At 45.3% G+C, this 21053-nt stretch overlaps 2 protein-coding genes across 10 annotated transcripts in view; one reads left to right on the forward strand and one right to left on the reverse strand.

Moving 5' to 3' along the window:
• The window catches only part of CNPY1 (canopy FGF signaling regulator 1), a 205814-nt gene extending 191483 nt beyond the window's left edge, over positions 1-14331 (reverse strand). Inside the window, exon 1 of the mRNA XM_029588475.1 lies at positions 14229-14331. The gene's annotated coding sequence lies outside the window, so the exon portion shown is untranslated. The remainder of the gene's footprint in view (positions 1-14228) is intronic.
• Positions 14332-14424: 93 nt separating this feature from the next.
• Positions 14425-21053, forward strand: part of RBM33 (RNA binding motif protein 33) — a 523998-nt gene continuing 517369 nt past the window's right edge. For all 9 annotated transcript variants that reach the window (XM_029588463.1, XM_029588468.1, XM_029588464.1 and 6 more), the window contains exon 1: positions 14425-14624. In XM_029588463.1, coding sequence (XP_029444323.1) covers positions 14606-14624 — 19 coding nt within the window. In that variant the 5' untranslated portion in view covers positions 14425-14605. The remainder of the gene's footprint in view (positions 14625-21053) is intronic.

The following is a 21053-nucleotide window of genomic DNA, read 5'->3' on the forward strand; positions in this document are numbered from 1 at the left end:
CCAAAGAAAAAGAAAAGCATCGACATCGGCATCGAAGGCCGCACACATCGACCATCGATCCAATACCCGTAGTGCCATCGACTGAGATGGAATCGACTGCTAAGAAACCTCGGTTGGACGTGCAGACTCCAGAGCCTTCGATACCAAGGCGATCCCCACCGATACCAGTGCAGGGAACCGTACCTCCTCAGGGCCCTGAGGAGGTACCGGCATCGCCACTACCGCCTCCCCCCATGGCTGCTCTGATCTCACCATCCATGCGGGCGGAACTTGACGTTTATATTCGTCAAGCGGTACGAGACGCATTCCTCGATGCGATACCGAGGCCACAACCATCGACACCAGCGATGCCATCGACGCCGATTCCGGTACCGACGGATATTTTGCCCTCGATACCGATGTCACCGGCCATTCCGGCACCGATGCCGATTCCGACGCCAGCATCGAGGAAACCATTGATGCCGATTCCAGAGGTCTCTATTTTTCAATCTCTGATGGAAAAATTGGATACCCTAATCCAAACCGTATCCAAGAAGCCTCAAGGCACCGATGAAGGCACGATTCCAGAACCAATAACTGGTCCTTCTGGTATTGTTCCACCTCGGAATCCACAATCTCCAAGGTTTCCTTCCATGCCATCGATGCCTTTCAGACCATCAGGTCATCCAAGAGACACTGGAACTGATTCTGATACAGATGTCTCTACAGATGAGGAAATGCTATCTGAGCCTTCACCTCCAGAAGATAGGAGAAAGTCACCTCCGGAGGATCTCTCTTTCTCCAATTTTGTAAAAGAAATGTCGGAGACTATACCTTTTCAACTTCTCTCTGAAATTGACTCCAGACAGAAAACATTAGAGGTGCTACAGTTTGTAAATCCACCCAAGGAAATACTGGCTGTACCGGTACATGAGGTACTTCAGGAACTCATGTACAGATTGTGGGAACATCCTGGGTCAGTGGCATCAGTTAATAAAAGATCAGATGCTACATACCTGGTCCAGCCAATCCCTGGATTTCAAAAGTCTCAACTACCTAACCAGTCGGTGGTAGTTGAGTACGCCCAGAAAAAGGCGAAAAGAGTCAAGACACATGCTTCCATGCCACCAGGAAAGGAAAATTGATTCCTGGATAATCTAGGTAGAAAAATTTTTCAAGGAGCTATGTTGGTTTCAAGAATAGCTGCTTATCAGCTATTCATGAACCAATATCAACGCAACCTATGGAAGCAGGTCGAAGGCCTTACCCATGATCTTCCTGAGCAATATCAAGAAGTATTCTCACAACTCGTGCATAAAGGCCTAGAAGCAGGCAAGCACGAAGTCAGGGCTACATACGACAGCTTTGAAACTGCTTCTCGACTGTCAGCCTCAGGGATTACGGCTCGTAGATGGGCTTGGCTGAAGGCATCTGACTTAAGACCAGGGGTGCAAGAGAGATTAGCTGACCTTCCTTGTTTGGGTGATAACCTGTTTGGAGACAAAGTTAAGGAAGCAGTAGCCACGATAAAGGACCACACTGAGACTCTCAAACAACTTTCACTAATCCCTCAAGAGTCACAACCTCCTTCTAGGAGGCCTTACTACCGCCAACGACGCTACTACCCCCCAACGAGCCGAGCAAGACAATCTCGTCCAACTCAGCGTCCTCAGTCTCGGCAAAGGCCTGCTAGGCCTCAACCACCTGCTCAGACTGCATCAACATCAGGGTTTTGAAACACAACCAGAGAGCAGAAGCCCATTTCACAATCCACTTCCAGACTTACCAGTGGGAGATCGCATAACCTTTTTTCATCACACCTGGACCTCCATAACTACAGACCAATGGGTACTTTCCATTATAAATCAAGGGTACCAATTGGATTTTCTCACTGTACTAAAAGAAACTCCACCAACCTCCTCTTGGACTGTGAACTACCACTCTACTCCTAAAAACAGAATTATCCACCATTCTGAGAGCCAGGGCCATAGAACCAGTTCCCCGGGCTCAGCAGGGCAGAGGATTCTACTCCCGCTATTTCCTCATTCCAAAGAAAACAGGAGGCCTACGTCCAGTCCTGGATCTCAGAAATCTCAACAAATTTCTCAAAAAAGAAAAATTCAGGATGGTATCGCTAGGCACCATGCTACCTCTACTTCAAAAAGGAGATTGGCTCTGCTCTCTGGATCTTCAAGATGCATACGCTCACATTCCCATCTTTCCTCCTCACCGCAAATACCTTCGATTTCTGGTCGAAGGACAACATTTTCAATACCGAGTGCTCCCATTCGGCCTTGCCTCAGCACCTCAAGTGTTCACAAAGTGTCTGGCAGTGGTGGTGGCACACCTCCACAAACAAAAGGTGCATGTATTCCCTTATCTAGACAATTGGCTCATCAGGAGTCAGACACAAGAAGGAGCTCTCAATTCCCTCAAGCTCACAATCAATTTACTCCACTCCTTGGGGTTTCTCATCAATTATCCGAAATCCCATTTCATACCATCTCACCTTCTACAATTCATCGGTGCAGATTTAAACACCATCATAGCAAAAGCTTTTCTTCCAAGAGACCGTGCGCAAACACTCGCTCTCCTGGCACACTCTTTCCGAACTCAATCTCAAGTTACAGCTCATCAGTGCCTCACCCTACTCGGTCACATGGCCTCCACAGTTCACGTTACTCCCATGGCCAGATTGATCATGCGACTAATGCAATGGACACTCAAAACACAATGGATTCAAGCCATTCAACCATTGCATTCTCACATTCAAATAACTCAGGAACTGTGTTCTTCCCTCCTCTGGTGGACATCAATGAGCAATCTGCTCAAAGGTCTACTTTCCAGCAACCAGTTCCACAAGTAACATTAACTACAGATGCGTCCACTTTAGGTTGGGGAGCACACATTGGTCATCTAAAGACCCAAGGGACGTGGACAAAAACCGAAGCCTCTTTTCAGATAAATTTCCTAGAGCTTCGAGCTATACGTTATGCGCTACATGCGTTCAAGGACTGTCTTTCACACAAGACTGTTCTGATACAGACAGACAACACAGTAGCCATGTGGTACATTAACAAGCAAGGAGGGACAGGTTCCTACCTCCTTTGCCAGGAAGAAGCTCAGATTTGGGACTGGGCCCTAGCACACTCAATTCTTCTACGAGCCACTTACCTGGCAGGCATCCACAACATAATAGCCGATCGCCTCAGTCGTCAGTTCCAACCACACGAGTGGTCCTTGGATCCAACGATAGCAACCAAGATCTTCCAACGCTGGGGTCAACCAACAATAGATCTCTTTGCATCCCATCTGAACTACAAAGTGAACAATTATTGCTCCCTGTTACAACAGGAGAACAGCCTACCAAAGGACGCCTTTGCTCGCCATTGGAACTCAGGCCTGTTATATGCGTATCCACCGATACCGCTCATAACCAAAACTCTAGTGAAGCTGCAACAGGACAAAGGGACCATGATACTCATAGCCCCATACTGGCCTCGACAAGTATGGTTTCCCACACTTCTAGACCTCTCAGTCAGGGATCCCATTCACCTGGGAGTAGCTCCCAATCTCATAACTCAGGATCAGGGTCGGTTGCGCCATCCCAACCTTCAATCCTTGTCCCTGACAGCATGGATGTTGAAAGCTTGATCTTACAACCACTCAACCTTCCAACCACTATATCTCAAGTGCTGATAGCTTCACGTAAACCTTCCACTAGAAAGAATTATTCCTACAAATGGAAACGGTTTACTTTGTGGAGCACTCAGAAGTCTTTAGATCCATTCACTTGCCCCACTACTTCACTACTAGACTAACTATACCATCTTTCAGACTCTGGTCTTAGGACTTCATCTGTAAGAGTACATTTGAGTGCAATCTCAGCTTACCATAGCAAGCTGGGAGACACACCTATCTCTACACAGCCTCTCATCAGTAAATTTATGAAATGTTTAACTCACCTTAAACCTCCACTTCATTCCCCAAGCATACAATGGGATCTGAACGTAGTATTAGCCAGGCTCATGCATTCTCCATTCGAACCCATAGATACCTATGACCTTAAATATCTTACATGTAAAACTGTATTCCTCATAGTCATTACATCAGCTAGAAGAGTCAGTGAACTACAAGCTCTTGTCACATACGAACCCTTTACAAAGTTCCTACATGACAGAGTGGTCCTCCGTACTCATCCCAAATTCCTTCCAAAAGTAGTCACGGAATTCCACTTGAACCAATCTATAGTTTTACCAACATTTTTTCCAAGGCCTCACTCTCACCAGGGAGAAAGAGCCTTACATACCTTGGACTGTAAACGTGCACTATCCTTCTACTTAAACCGCACTACAGTCCAAAGGAAATCCAGTCAATTATTTGTATCTTATGATCCAAACAAACCGGGTAAAGCAGTGGGAAAACATACTTTGTCAAACTGACTAGCAGACTGCATACAGTTTTGTTATGAGAAAGCAGGCCTTACTCTTCCAGAGCGAGTAAAAGCACATTCAGTCAGAGCAATGTCAACATCAGTAGCACACCTTCGCTCTGTACCTATTCTGGACATTTGTAAAGCAGCAACATGGAGTTCTCTTCACACCTTTGCAGCTCACTATTGTTTAGACAAAGAAGGAAGACAAGATTCAGCCTATGGACAATCTGTCTTAAAGAACTTGTTTCCAGTGTAATCCCAACTCCTTCTACATCCAACCTGCTGTGATCTTCGGCTGATTCATTTCAACAACAATACTTCACTGTTGCCTCAATACCAAATGATTCAGCCTCTAGCTTGCTAATCACCCATATGTGAGGACTAGCATCCTGCTTGTCCTGGGATAAAGCAAAATTGCTTACCTTGTAATAGGTGTTATCCCAGGACAGCAGGATGTAGTCCTCACGAAACCCACCCGCCACCCCGCGGAGTTGGGTACGATACGTTTTATTATTTTATTTTTGGCTAATGCTCATTGCTACAAAACAGACTGAAGGGAGACCCCTGTGGCCAGGAATATCATGGCATGCTGGGCCACTCTGGGTGCCAGTCAAAAGTTTCATAGAAACTTTTAGAGAAGTTTTTCCTTATAGGGCTCCATTACTGATGTCACCCATATGTGAGGACTACATCCTGCTGTCCTGGGATAACACCTATTACAAGGTAAGCAATTTAGCTTTTTCACTGGAGTGGTGCAGCAGCCACGAGGTGTGGCCTACTTCAGTGTCAGCGCACTCAGGCCGTGATGTGCTTCCTGCTGCATAGAGGATGATGCCAAAGCTGTGCAGAGCTTTGGTTGGCTCATCTTAATTCCTGCTCCCTCTGCACAGGCTGTGCATCAGGAGCAGGGGGAACCTCTGCGGGTGGCTGCAAGGAGAGGAGGGCCTCCTGATCATCAGAGGCCACACCTATGGCCCCGGGGGGAGGGGGGGGCACGTGTTCTGTTGTGACCGCGGAAGATTGAGTCCTGGGGTCTTCACCCCACCAGGAGCATGGATATTCCCCTCCCCCTCTACCCTGTGGTGCAAGGGGATGATGAGAGGGAGGGAGGTGCAGGCTCTGATGGCAGTCTTCTCTCACATGATTATTGTATTTCTAATATTTTTATTATGTGTAAACCGATGTGAAGGCTTGTCTGATGTGTCTGTATATAAAACCAATAAACTAAACTAAACTAAACATGGGGCCAAGGAACTGGAGGAGTCGGTATATAAAAACCAATAAACTAAACTAAACTAAACATGGGGCCAAGGCGTGGAAGGGTGAAGGAGAGGTCCAGAGAGAGGCAGACTAGTGCTCCATCTAAGAGGCCAAGGCTGGCATCGGCAGGAGGTTCAGGAGATCTGCTTAAATGCCTGGGCTTGCGGCGTGCTAGTGCTGAGGTTGATCTCAGGAATCTGGATGATTCCGTTGATATGCAGAAAGATCCTGCCTCCCCCTCAGGGAGAGAACCTGGATATGGACCCATATGGGGGTCAGGATCCTGATCCAGGCGATGACCCTAGGGTGGTCCATCTGTTTAAAAAGGAGGAGCTACATCTTCTCATCCCTCCAGTGTTGGAAGAGTTGTGAGTGAAGATGTCTCAGGAAGAATCCGACAATGAGGGAGTGAATCCGGTTTTGGATGGGCTGTGTGGTCCTCCCAGTGCCTTCCCATTGCCTAAGAAGATTCAGAAGCTGATCATCCAGGAGTGGGATTTCCCAGAAGCAGGCTTGAAGGTTGGTAGAGCTTTGGCGAAGCTTGGTCCTTTCATGGAGAAAAACTTGGATTGCCTAAAGATTCCTAAGGTGGATGCAACGGTCTCAGTGGTGATTAAAGACTACAATCCCAGTAGCGGGTTCAGCCTCTCTGAAGGATATTCAGGACTGCGAGCTGGAAATTCAGCTAAAGCACATATTTGAGGTGTCTGCCTTGAGCCTATGGGCCACAGTGTGTGGCAGCCTGATGCAGCGGGCCTGTTTGTGCTGGATTCAGAAAGCACAGGAGTAGGCTTCTATCAGGACGCTCAGTCCAGAGCATTCTACTTGCTTGGAGGCAAAAGTGGCCTATGTGGCAGATGCACTGTATGATTTGTTGCGTGCATCCATCAGGAACATGGTAACGGTGGTGGTGGAACACAGGCCTTTGTGGTTGCGCAATTTGTTGGCGGACCTGTGTTCCAAATCCAAGCTGTGTAATCTGCCTTTTAAAGGAAGGCTTCTGTTTGGTGAGGATTTGGATCCACTGATGAAGTCTTTGGGGTAGTCCAAAGGGAAATTCTGGTCGCCACATCTCAAAAAAGATATAATTGTGATGAAGAAGGTACAGAGAAGGGCGACCAAAATGATAAAGGGAATGGAACAGCTTCCCTATGAGGAAAGACTAAAGAGGTTAGGACTTTTCAGCTTGGAGAAGAGACGGCTGAGGGGGGATATGATAGAGGTGTTTAAAATCATGAGAGGTCTAGAACGAGTAGATGTGAATCGTTTTTTTATTCTTTCGGATAATAGAAAGACTAGGGGGCACTCCATGAAGTTAGCATGTGGCACATTTAAAACTAATCGGAGAAAGTTCTTTTTCACTCAACGCACAATTAAACTCTGGAATTTGTTGCCAGAGGATGTGGTTAGTGCAGTTAGTATAGCTGTGTTTAAAAAAGGATTGGATAAGTTCTTGGAGGAGAAGTCCATTACCTGCTATTAATTAAGTTGACTTAGATAATAACCACTGCTATTACTAGCAACGGTAACATGGAATAGACTTAGTTTTTGGGTACTTGCCAGGTTCTTATGGCCTGGATTGGCCACTGTTGGAAACAGGATGCTGGGCTTGATGGACCCTTGGTCTGACCCAGTATGACATGTTCTTATGGAGTGCAGGATGGGGGGCGTCCATCCTGCACTCCAGTGGAGACCGAAAGGAACCGGCATAATCGTTTAAAGCATCTGACCACTAGACCAATTTATGCAATCATTTAAGAATACTATTGGCACTCACAATATTGCAATTCAACATATACAGCCCCTGAGGCAGCCCCGGTGTGGGGCGAAACTCTGGCCTGAGTCGGGCACACATACAAACTATTGGTCTCCATTTTTAATAAAGTTGCACTTGGACATTTCTTTGGCGTCTAACCTCCATATTTGCCCAAACAACTCACATCAGTCCTTGATGTAACAGATGAAATACACTCCTCATTCTCTTCTCTATCTGTGCAAGAGTCTCATTCTCTATCAGGTCCAGGAAATTATTCACCTTCCAAGGTGTGGAAAAGGGAGGCTCCCAGGTGGCCAGGGATATTCTCATTTGGGGAGGTACCCGTAATGGAGAAGGTTTTCATGGGTAATGATTCAGATGGACTGAATCAAATCACGGTGAACCTAGAAGATGTGGTAGGCCTGACTAACAAACTGAAGAGTAGTAAATCACCTGGACCGGATGGTATACACCCCAGAGTTCTGAAGGAACTAAAAAATGAAATTTCAGACCTATTAGTAAAATTTGTAACTTATCATTAAAATCATCCATTGTACCTGAAGACTGGAGGATAGCAAATGTAACCCCAATATTTAAAAAGGGCTCCATGGGCGATCCAGGAAACTACAGACCGGTTCGCCTGACTTCAGTGCCAGAAAAAATAGTGGAAAGTGTTCTAAACATCAAAATCACAGAACATATAGAAAGATATGGTTTAATGGAACAAAGTCAGCATGGCTTTACCCAGGGCAAGTCTTGCCTCACAAATCTGCTTCACTTTTTTGAAGGCGTTAATAAACATGTGGATAAAGGTGAACCGGTAGATATAGTATACTTGGATTTTCAGAAGGCGTTTGGTAAAGTTCCTCATGAGAGGCTTCTAGGAAAAGTAAAAAGTCATGGGATAGGTGGCGATGTCCTTTCGTGGATTGCAAACTGGCTAAAAGACAGGAAACAGAGAGTAGGATTAAATGGGCAATTTTCTCAGTGGAAGGGAGTGGGCAGTGGAGTGCCTCAGGGATCTGTATTGGGACCCTTACTGTTCAATATATTTATAAATGATCTGGAAAGAAATACGACGAGTGAGATAATCAAATTTGCAGATGACACAAAATTGTTCAGAGTAGTTAAATCACAAGCAGATTGTAATAAATTGCAGGAAGACCTTGTGAGACTGGAAAATTGGGCATCCAAATGGCAGATGAAATTTAATGTGGATAAGTGCAAGGTGATGCATATAGGGAAAAATAACCCATGCTATAATTACACAATGTTGGGTTCCATATTAGGTGCTACAACCCAAGAAAGAGATCTAGGTGTCATAGTGGATAACACATTGAAATCGTCGGTTCAGTGTGCTGCGGCAGTCAAAAAAGCAAAAAGAATGTTGGGAATTATTAGGAAGGGAATGGTGAATAAAACGGAAAATGTCATAATGCCTCTGTATAGCTCTATGGTGAGACTGCACCTTGAATACTGTGTACAATTCTGGTCACTGCATCTCAAAAAAGATATAATTGCGATGGAGAAGATACAGAGAAGGGCTACCAAAATGATAAGGGGAATGGAACAACTCCCCTATGAGGAAAGACTAAAGAGGTTAGGACTTTTCAGCTTGGAGAAGAGATGGCTGAGGGGGAATATGATAGAGATGTTTAAAATCATGAGAGGTCTAGAATGGGTAGATGTGAATTGGTTATTTACTCTTTCGGATAGTAGAAAGACTAGGGGGCACTCCATGAAGTTAGCATGGGGCACATTTAAAACTAATCGGAGAAAGTTCTTTTTTACTCAACGCACAATTAAACTCTGGAGTTTGTTGCCAGAGGATGTGGTTAGTGCAGTTAGTATAGCTGTGTTTAAAAAAGGATTGGATAAGTTCTTGGAGGAGAAGTCCATTACCTGCTATTAAGTTCACTTAGAAAATAGCCACTGCCATTAGCAATGGTAACATGGAATAGATTTAGCTTTTGAGTACTTGCCAGGTTCTTATGGCCTGGATTGGTCACTGTTGGAAACAGGATGCTGGGCTTGATGGACCCTTGGTCTGACCCAGTATGGCATTTTCTTATGTTTCTTATGGGCAGGGCTGGGTGTGCAGCGGCATACAAGAGGAAAGAGGACTTAGTGGAGCTAAGCCCCATGTCATCAAGGGGATGAGGCTAGCAAATGTTTCCTGTAGACCCACACTGGATGCCCCCCAAAAATAAATGTCCCTGCAGCACCAGCTATTTGGCTTGTCTGGGAGCTGTTTTATTTGTACTCTTGCACTTTATTCCCCCGGGCCCTTGGACTTAGGTGGGCCTCGCAGGGTCTCCGGGAGAGATGGTAGACTGGCGTGCCCATGGACAACGAAGGAGAGTGGTCAGGTTCGAGACTGGAAGTCAGATGGAGCAAAGAAGACCAGTACAGAGTAGGAATGACAAAGCTAGGGACAGAGCCATAATCAGGACGTAGTCAATCAGGCAGAGGTCAAATACAAAGGTCAGTCCGAGGAGTGGTCAAACAGGCAGAGGTCAGGTTCCAGAAGTCAGACGAGGTCTCAGGCAAGCCGAGGTCAGAAGGCAGGCATCAGGCAGAGTAGTCAGGAACAAGCTGAGGTCAGTACCAGAGAGACAGTCCAAGGGTACTACCTGGGGGGATGGACAGACGAACACTGGGACAGAGGGATGCAGGAACAGAAGGGTGCAGGAACAAAGCTGGAACAGTAGGATCCTAGAACGAAGCTGGAACAAGACTGGAACAATCTAGCACAAGTACAAAGCCGACCCGATTGTCAAGGCAAGGAAGTGCAGGCGGGAACTTCCTTAAATAGCTCCTTCAATCAGGGCGCGCCGCGGAGCTGGGTCTGCCCCTGGCCCTACAAGAGGCCGGGCAGTCCGCACTCATGTGCGTAGGGACATAGCCAACACCACGGGGAACACTGAACTCCGGCGTGATGCCTGGTGCGCAGTGGAAAGCCCAGCAACCGCCACCGTGGGATGCCGAGGCCTGGAGGAGCTTGCAGCTGCCACTGGGGAGGCCGACCTGGGGAGGAGCCAGAAAGGTGAGCAGGCCCGTGCGCGGGCTGGACGCGGATGGGGCAAGCAACAACACTCAGGTGAAACCGGGGTGGATTGGAGCTGGAGGGAATGGAGCTAAGGCCCTTAATTCAAGGGGTGAGGTCAGCAGCCTTTTCTAGCAGCTCCACATCACAGGCGGGTCACTTCCGAAGGAGTGACCCATTGGAGCTGCCCCTATGAATGCCCCTCCAAGTGATCTTCAAGGGACTTTGTTGTGTGGTTGGTTGTGGTTGTCAGTGAGTTTTTACTCTCTTTCCCTGGGTTTAAAATGAAATGTCAGAGGGAAGCCAGGAAGTTTCCGATATATCCCCATAACCCTTCTGTTATGAGGGATCATTTTAAAAATGCATTGTTAAACTGATTAATGTAAGGTAATTTAAAATCAAAACCCTCATTATATTTGGAATTTAAATATTAATTAAATTGACTTATTTTATAAAACATATGTAAGGACTCTCAGCCTGCAGGTTATCCCTGTGAACCGCTGGACTTACCTCTGATGCCAGCAAGTCTCAGCCTGGCAAGAGGCTGCTGAGTTCTGCCTCCCACACTGCCATACCACCCAAAATCAGCGTAGCTTGAACACCGCCAGATCCAACCTCCACTCTCCCCATCACGCCTTGGCATGGCTCCCTCCTAGGTGTGTGCACTCGTTGCAGCTTTATAGGGCCCGCAGCAGGAAAGTCCCCGCTTTGCCTCCTGATGACATCATTCAGCCCTTCCTATATAAGGGCTCCATGGACAACTCATCTTTGCCTTAGGAACAGGTCTCCTGCCTAGCAATGCATATTGCCAGTATTCCTGATTTCTTTGTCTACCAGCCTTTTCTCGACCAGCCTTGTTTTCCAGCCTTGCCTCGTCCAGTCTCATCTTCCTTACTTTTCTCATCCAAAGTCTTTGCTGTGTCTTCAACCATCCTTGGCTTGCTTCTTTGGATCTTGACCTCTTGTCTGGACCTGTCCATGATTGCCTGCCACCTGAAGCTGACCCTTTGTCTGGACCTGACCATCCTTGCTAGCTGTCTCCATTAAGTCTGCTGCCAGTCCTGAACCCAGTGTGTTATTGGACACTTGTATCAACTCCACCTTCAGGACCTGCCAAAGTCCTGCCAGCCACCAAATCTCAAAGGTTCAATCTTGGGAGGCAGCTGGTAAAGGTGAAACTCCAGACTGTCCCACTGCAGGATGCATTTGCTAACTGCCAACATAGGCTTCAGCAGTTCACCCTCGCAGTTGCGTCAACTTCGCTGCAGCACAAGGGGGTGGTCACACATCCACTACTCACCACAACTGAATCATAGTTAATGGAAGGTGACGAGTCAGTTATTCTGCGAGCAGGCCCCTCCTCAATTTAAATTTATGCCACAACTAAGATTGTGGTGGAGTGGTGGGGTGTTATTACCAGGAGCAGATTTAGGAATAGGGGAGAAAGCCACGTGCTTAGGGCACCACATTCTGTCATTGCTATTAACTAGGACTCCCTCTGCTGCTCTCTGATTTCTGGGGGTGAAACCCTCTACCCCTGATCCTTTGCCTATGGGCGCCATAATCTTAAAACCAACTCTAGTAATTACTGTAGCAAGATGAATATTTAGTAACCAAAACTGATGTTCAGAAACTTTCAGGTTCTGAATGCCTTTTGCTTAACTTAGGGAAAAATTAGGTGATGGGGCTAGTAGTAGTTTATTACAGGGGTGGGCAGACTTTTTTGTACTGGGGCAAAATTATACAGAAAATGCCAGGCAACAAGCCAATGAAGGATAGGCTAACCTTTTTGCTATGTGCCAATGCAAGTGGTGATCTCAAGATAAAGCCTCTCTTGGTTTATCATTCTAAAACACCTAACATGTTCAGAAAACAGAATGTCATGAAGAATAGGTTAGGGGTCATGTGGAGATTGAACAGAAATGCCTGGGTGACAAGAGCCCTTTTTCTTGAGTGGATAAGGGAGGTTTTCTGTCCTACTGTGCAAAAATATCTGGAGGACAAAGGCTTACCACTCAAGGCTCTCCTCATCATGGACAACAGAGAATGGCAGTTGAGGAGGAGGAGCAACAATCAGTGCAGCACTTTTCCTCTTCTAGAATCAAGGAAATCCTAAAAAAAATGGACAGAGCTACAAACATTTGTAGAGAAGACCCACCCAGACAGAGGAAAAGCCAATCATTGCATTCACTTGCTTAATGATAATGTCATGTTGTACTATAGGACAGTGTTGAAAAAAAGACAGAAACAGACAACCTTAGACCAGTTTTTAATTGAGAAAAGGTTGAGACCAAGTGAGCCAGAAGCAGGTCTTAGTGAGCTAGAGACTCCCCCAAGGAAAGAAAGGACACCAGAGAGCCAGATTCCAGATGTTCTTATGGAATGGGACTCTCCTTCTGAACAATAACCACCTTCCATTTCGTCCCCTGATGCTGTTTGCTTCCCCTTCCTCCCTTCCTGCAAACCAAAGATGTCAATGTATGTATGTATGTATGTATAAATAAATAAATAAATAGATAGATAGATAGATAGAAAGAAAGAAAGAAAAATAAACTTGAATTGTTTCTGGTAGGCTAAGCACATTTTATAACCTTTTGGTGAGTGCACTAGGGAAGTATTGGTGTTTCTGGTAATTAACGACCTTATACAACCATTTTTTATGATAGAAATGTTTAGGCAAAGGGTGCTTTTTGAAGGTTCAGAACACATTATTGGTTTTCTCATTGTTTCCTATGGAAAAAATAGTCTTGACTTACAACCAGCTTGGGTTACAACCAGCCCTCTGGAACCAATTAAGTTCGTTACCCAAGGGCTCACTGTATGTTGTCAACCACAACATGGGCTGGGAGGCTTCTGGAACTCCTCAAGTGGGAAGTGGGCATGGTTTTAATGCTCAGCTTAAAATATTTTCAAGCTGCTGCTGCCACCACTTAGCTAAATAAAACTGAATTACTTGGCTGTATGACAGCAGGTTCCAGTTGCCAGATAGCCTACCAAGTACTGGCTTATCCAGCTCTCTGGCACCGTTCACCTCTACCTACCCAGATACAGTACTTATCCGGCTCAGTAGTAGCAAATCATGCTAGAAAAGTACTGATTTGCCAGCTATCTGGTAGCTGCTACCCACTGGTAGATAAATCAATATTTATCCACGTAAGATTAAGTACTGGCAACTGCTACGGTAGCACTTACCCGGTACGTTCCTGACTTTTTTTTTTTTTAGTAGTGCTGGAAACTTAACTCCAGCTCTGACCCAGGAGTTAAGTTTCCAGTGCTAAAAAAGGTGTGCTTGCCAAATGCATTCTCTCTGCAGTGGGGAGTACAGCTTAATGCCCTCCTTGCTAGATTGGCAGTACGTTTTGCACATAGAAAATATACGTTCAAGTGCAGGCATAAAGGGGCATTTAGCTGAACGCACTTTTCTCCATTGACTTGTAAGTATGCTGAGAAATAGTCAATAACAGCTGGATGGAGCCAGCATTTCCAGGGCCGTGGCGAATTGCAGCATTGAGAAACGAGGACCCTGTGGTTTTCGGGAAACACAGTATGAAACCGCAAGTAGCATGTCCCGCCGCTTGTTGTGGAACTGTGCATAGAAAATAAAGTTTGTTACACGCCACCATGGAAGCCTCAGGAAGGGAGAACATTATAAACTAAGGTCTTTAGTAGAAGCAAGGCTAAACATCAGTGTAGAAAGGCCTGAATAGATTGATCAAACACGGGATCTCGCTGCAACTTTAATCTGTACACACCAACTGTTGCAGCGAGTCTCTCTCCACCGCCGCCATCCCATCGATATTTTTTTACACAGCCTTCAGCATCCCTTGCTCCAAGCCATCGGCGCCCCTCCTCCGCCATCCCATCGCTGACACTTTACAGGCCGTACACCCGAGCTTTATCCAATCAGCTGTCTCTCCTTCCGCTACGCCATGTCTCCGCCCCCCTCTCCCAGCCTGCCTCGCGAGGGCAGCGCAGTGGCAGCCATGTTGGGATGTTTGTTTTCCTGCGGAGGTCGGGGTACGTGAGCTAGCGCGCAAATTGGCACACGGAAGTCGGGCTTGTTCTCGGATACCTCCCGCTGGTCCCGTGTCGTGAATGCGCTGTGGAGGCCGAAGCCTGCTTTGGAGCGATGGCTGCCACCGTAGGAGGTAAGAACCGGGGGAGGGGGGCGGGAAAAGGGTAGCGAAGACGAACTGCGGTCACCGGCAAAGGAAGAAGGGGGTGGGGCCTGTTGTGGCCCTGCTTTCAGGGCTACGGAATGTTCTGCTGCTAAAGGATTCTGAGCGAAGTGCTGCCTTGCTGCCTCTTTTCCTACAGTCCCAAGAGATTCTGAGTTCTGTCTAGGTTTTTAATACCCTGGTCGTTGAGCGAGGTGCGGCCTCTGGTCTTCGCTGTGTTGGTTGTCAAAGCGGGGGGAGTATAGCTCGTGATTTTGATGAAGACTTTTCTGTTCAGGGGAGCCTAGTTTTAGTGTGCAGAGCCATCGTAGTCAAGTTTCAATGATATTATTGGAACATGTTCTTGCTTTCTTCTGATTACACGTAAAGAGCCTATTGATTGGTTGACAGAGTATCCATTATAAGGAAAAGAAGTTTACTAAGGGCTGGATGTGCTAAGCGAGAGCTTCCCACACCTGGTCTCGGGTTCTCACAGGCAGTTCTGTTTTCAGGATATTCATAATAAATGTGTAAGAGAGAATTTTGCATGCTTTGTAAATTCAAAATATGCAAAGTTATCTAATTGTCGCTCTTTATTTATACTATTGTATACTACATAATCAGCATAAACAATAAAAGAAGAATGCAGTCAAACACTCATCATCTGGTTGTCCTGAAAATCAGACTGGCTGTGGTGTCATCAGGTCATGTTTGAGAAACCCTAAGGGTTTTTTTTTGTTTGTTTTATGTTGTTAGGAAAAATGCTAAGAAGAGTTTAATCCTGATTATTTTAAGGTGGATGTCATCAGGCAGAAAATATTTTGTTGGTTAATGCGCTCCAGTTATGTCTAAATTGTGTTAATGCATTTTGCACTTAAGGCAAGACTGAAAAGCATACAAAAACTTATTTTCTTCTAGTTTTGATTTTTATTTAATTTTAAGGCTTCTTTTCCTTTACTCTCCCTTTCCCACTCTTCTAGGTAGTTTTTTATTCCTCCTCTTCCCAATAGGGAACTTTCCTTCCTCCTTCTCCAGCTTTCAGACAAACTTCTCTGCCAGTTTCTTCCCATCCCTCTTAGCATGCTCTTTCTCTGCTGTCCAGCATTAGGGCCCTGCATGTGGTAGCTGCCAAGGCTTACTCTACTCTCCTCTAGTCACACTAATGATAGCTGCCACAACAGCAGCTTTCCAGCCCAGGCTCCAAATTTTAGGCACTAGTGATCTATCCAGCCTTGACTCTTCTTACATACCCATGCACACTGTTAGCTTTCCCTGACTCTTTATAACTATGGGCCAGATATCTGCAGTGTTTTTCCCTGTTTATATGTATGGGGAAAAAAACTTAATTCATCTTGCCTTATGACTGGCAACCTTTCACCTGAGATGATTACTGCTTGGTCCTTTTCTTGTTTGGCAGTTCCAGTTTTTGTCCTCCTAAATGTTAAGTATTTAATGGACTTCTGTGCTTCAGAAGCATTATATTTCATGTTTTTGTACCAAAGCTCATTTTACAAACCTTGACAATTCCAATTTTTTCAGGTATACCGGTACTTTAATTTTTTTCTTCCTCTCCCAAAGTGTCTACATGTTACAAATGTTTCATTTGCAAACAAACATGTCTCAATCCCTGTGCAAAGTCACTAATAAAGATATAACTGGCCTTAGTATCGAGACTCATGATCTTCCAGCTACTTGGTTCCCAGCAATCAAATTGCCAGTGACCACAGCTGTCCTTTCCTTATCCTCCTGGGCACACACCCTGAAGAAACATCTTCACTGCTAGAGAACCCATCACCTGGAAGGCACTTCCCTTCTACAGGATCATTTCTGCCATTTGAGGATGTACTCTTCTTGGACATCTTTCTTCTCCATAGCAACAGGGGGGGGGCTGCCAGAGTGGAGATGGGACACCTTTATAAATCTGTCTCAGCTACTTCAGCTCTGCTTCTCTAGCATCCAGAAATCTTACTTGTTCTTTTAGAACTATGAACTATTTGTACCAAAAACATACAAGATCTCACCAATAGGAATAGGGCCAATTCTTTTTAATTTCTTTATTAGTGATCTTACATAAGGGCTTGAGGCAAAAATGTTTGCAGATAAAACATTTGTTAGACCTTCTCTGGGAGAGGAGGAAAAAATGAAAGCAGACCTGAAAAAATTGGAACAATTGTCAAGGATTTATGAACTGAGCTTAGTGCAAAAATGTGTAATATAATGCTTTTGAGGTGCAGAAATCGATTAACTGCTTATTTAGAAGGGCAAGAACTGGAAACTGCAAAATAGGAAACAGTCCTAGGAATAATCATATCAGATTAAAGGTTGCCAGTCATAAAAAAAAAAGATGGACCCTTGGTCTGACCCAGTATGGCATGTTCTTATGATGTATTAAGATGTTTTTTTTTCTTTCTTTTATTCCTCCTATAGTTACGCTAAAGGGTCTTCCCTTTTTATATCTTGTCCATAGTAATAAAGAGGGAAAAAGATAAAGACCAAATGGTCTATCCAGTCTGCTCAGCAAGTTGCTCATGGTTGTAACTGCCACTCCGTACTGGTCATCCTCAAGCTTTCTTTAAGGGCTATAGCTGCTGCTCTGTCCAAATAGCCCCATGCCTTCTGTTCAAGGTAGTAACTGCCCCTCCATGCAGGTTATCCCTATGTTTTCTGTTAGGGCAGGGCTTCCCAAACCTGTTCTGGGGACCCCATAGCCAGTCAGGTTTCAGGATATCCACAATAAATATGCATGAGATACATTTACATACCATGGAGACAATATAAGCAAATTTATCTCATGTAAATTCATTGTGGATATCCTGAAAACCCAACTGCCAGGACTGGTTTGGGAAGCCCTCTAGTAAGGGCTGTAGCTGCTGCTCCATGCAGGTTACCCTCATGCCTACCGATAAAAGTAGTAACTGCTGTTCCATGCAGGTTAGTGTTTCCCAGTCCTCTTTTGGAGGCACCCCTAGCCAGTTGGGTATTCAGGATAACCTTATTAAATATGCATGAAATGATTAGCATACATTGGTCACTCAGTGTATGCAAATCTGTCTCATGCATGTTCATTGTGGTAATCATGAAAACCCAAATAGGTGTGCCTCCAGGAGAGGGCATAGGAAGAAAGAGTTGGAAAAATCCCTGGTACCTAAAATTTGGGGCCTGGCACTCAGTGGAAAAGCTGCCAATGCCGCTTTGTCTGGAAATCTGCTTTTGTGGTGGCTGCTGCTAGTGTGGCCAGAGCTGAGGAGAGAGGAAGTCTTGGCAGCTGCCACCTGCAGGACCCTAATGCTGGACCACAGAGAAGAAGCATGCTGGGAGAGATGGGAAGAAACTGGCAGGGAGGTGGGTTTGGGAGAAGTGTCTGAAAGCAGGGGGAAGGAAGGAAGCTTTTTTTTTTTTTTTCTGAATATTTTTCCATGCCTGAGGGAGAGGTGTTACCAGCAGGATAAAAGTGGTAATATAGACTTTGTACAGATCACCAATAAGACCCTACCTCAAAGACTGTGTTCAGTTTTGGAAGCCATAAGGATGGAAGCAGTTTAGAGAATGGTGACCAAAATGGTATATGGCTTGCAACAGAAACCCTGGTCAGCGAGGCTTAAGGTGCTCAAAATATACTTGCAGGAAAAGAGATGGAAAAGGGAGGATATGATAAACAATCATAAGAACATAAGAAATTGCCATGCTGGGACAGACCAAGGGTCCATCAAGCCCAGCATCCTGTTTCCAACAGAGGCCAAAAACCAGGCCACAAGAACCTGGCAATTACCCAAACACTAAGAAGAACCCATGCTACTGATGCAATTAATAGCAGTGGCTATTCCCTAAGTATAATTGATTAATAGCCATTAATGGACTTCTCCTCCAAGAACTTATCCAAACCTTTTTTGAACCCAGCTACACTAACTGCACTAACCATATCCTCTGGCAACAAATTCCAGAGCTTTACTGTGCGTTGAGTGAAAAAGAATTTTCTCCGATTAGTCTTAAATGTGTTACTTGCTAACTTCATGGAATGCCCCCTAGTCCTTCTATTATTTGAAAGTGTAAATAACCGAGTCACATCTACTCGTTCAAGACCTCTCATGATCTTAAAGACCTCTATCATATCCCCCCTCAGCCGTCTCTTCTCCAAGCTGAACAGCCCTAACCTCTTCAGCCTTTCCTCATAGGGGAGCTGTTCCATCCCCTTTATCATTTTGGTTGCCCTTCTCTGTACCTTCTCCATCGCAACTATATCTTTTTTGAGATGTGGCGACCAGAATTGTACACAGTATTCAAGCTGTGGTCTCACCATGGAGCGATACAGAGGCATTATGACATTTTCCGTTCTATTAACCATTCCCTTCCTAATAATTCCTAACATTCTGTTTGCTTTTTTGACTGCTGCAGCACACTGAGCCAATGATTTTAAAGTATCCATCCATCCATCATATATTTTGTAGGCTTCAATAAAGAAGGGAGAAGCAGTTTTTTTTTTTTGTTTAAGAAGAAATTCAAGGATGGAAGAAGGCTTGGAGGAAATAGGAGAAAACTTTACTAGGAGGGTGGTGGATGCCTGGAATAGCCTAAGACATAAGAAATTGCCATGCTGAGTCAGACCAAGGGTCCATCAAGCCCAGCATCCTGTTTCCAACAGTGGCCAAACCAGGCCAAAGAACCTGGCAAGTACCCAAAAACTAAGAAGATCCCATGCTACTGATGGCAGTAATAGCAGAGGCCATTCTCTGAGTCAGCAGAGATGATAGTAATGAAAACTGACAGAATTGAAACATGATTGTTGCAGATACAGATAAGTGATGGTGTTTATCTTCCTGCTAGATCAGTCATTATGATTGGGATTTCCCTCCTTAATGGAGACAGAGGACATAACACTTTAATGGCCTCACTCTGGGGTCTAAAGGAGTTGTGGTCTTGGTCCAATCCCAGTAGTCCTTGTCTCTGGCAACAGCGGCCACTTGAAGAGGACTTAGCTCCCACAGAGCCAGAGTGCAGCCCCGGCTTGGTTGAATCCTTGTTGCTCCTGGGTTAACAACTACTAGGGCAGTGATGGCGAACTCCAGTCCTTGAGTGCCACAAAGAGGCTAGGTTTTCAGGATATCTACAGTGAATATGCATGAGAAAGATTTGCATGCACTGCCTCTATTGTATGCAAATATATCTCATGCATATTCATTGTGGCTATCCTGAAAACCTGGCCTGTTTGTGGCACTTGAGGAGTGTAGTTAGCCATCACTGTGCTAGGGGGTCAAATTAGAGGTCCCGCAGTAGCTGCGCATCAGGACATTATTCCTTTCCTGGTAAGGTGCATTAGGCCACTGTTCCACCCAGTGCTAAAGGCCATGCAGTCGGGCATCCATGAATGGCTTATCTTGTAAACCTTGCTTCCTTGAAGGAATTTGCTCTGTTAAGTCACATCTCAGAGTTGCAGGTCCTGTATTACAGTTGTCCCTATCTGATCTTGGAGGAGTACAGATAAGCTGTTTGTGGCATTTGCTGCTGCCTGAAAAGGGTAGGTGGCTTCTAATGCCACAATAGCCAGATGGATCAAGGAGGCAATATCATCAGCCTACCTATTTTCAGGTCAGCAGTCCTAGTATTTATTTTTTATTTATTTAAGAGTTTTTATATACCGTTATTAAGTTATTCACCATCATATCGGTTTACAATAGGGCACCTGTATAAAAAATGGGTCGTACATTACATAGGTGGTGCCATTAGTATTCGGTAACAAAAAGGCATTTATTTGTGGGGATTGAGTGTTTCATTGTGGGGATTGAGTGTTTCATAGCAATGTTAAAAAAGGTTGAACTAATTCAGTAAGGAGCATTAAATTAGGCATTCGGTGCTTTATGCCGCATATCCTTGCTTAATTGCCTGCATCAATTTTCTTTCTTGAAGGCTTGTATGAAAAGCCAGGTTTTGAGTTGTGTTTTGAAAAGTTTATGATTGCTCTGGAGTCTGAGATCAAGGGGCATGGAGTTCCATAATATGGGACCGGCTTGGGACAAAGCTCGCTCCCTCACTTGGGTAAGTCTTGCGGTTTTCACAGAAGGAATGGGAAGGAGTGCTCTGTTTGCTGACCTTAAATTTCTGTGTGGGACATGTATGCACTGGGCTCACACTAAAAAGGCACAAGCCTGATTTTTGTGATTCCCTTTACTGGTTCATCAGCGGGGAGGGTATTTCAGTGGGCACGGTCTGATGCCTCCTAGTTTTGTCATAGATCCCTCTGTACTTTTTCTTGGGTAGAATTCTTTCAAGGACTGCAGTCTTTTCTTCAGGCGCAGTCTCCGGCCCCAGCCAATCTTGACAGGTCAGGATCGCAGGTTGCGGATCCCTGCACACCTGGTGCTGTGGGGAAGCATCAGAGTAAGCCTAGATCTGTGGGTCTCCCTGATAGGGACCCAGATGGCATGT

Source organism: Rhinatrema bivittatum, chromosome 2 (genome assembly GCF_901001135.1).
Source record: "Rhinatrema bivittatum chromosome 2, aRhiBiv1.1, whole genome shotgun sequence".
NCBI lineage: Eukaryota > Metazoa > Chordata > Amphibia > Gymnophiona > Rhinatrematidae > Rhinatrema > Rhinatrema bivittatum.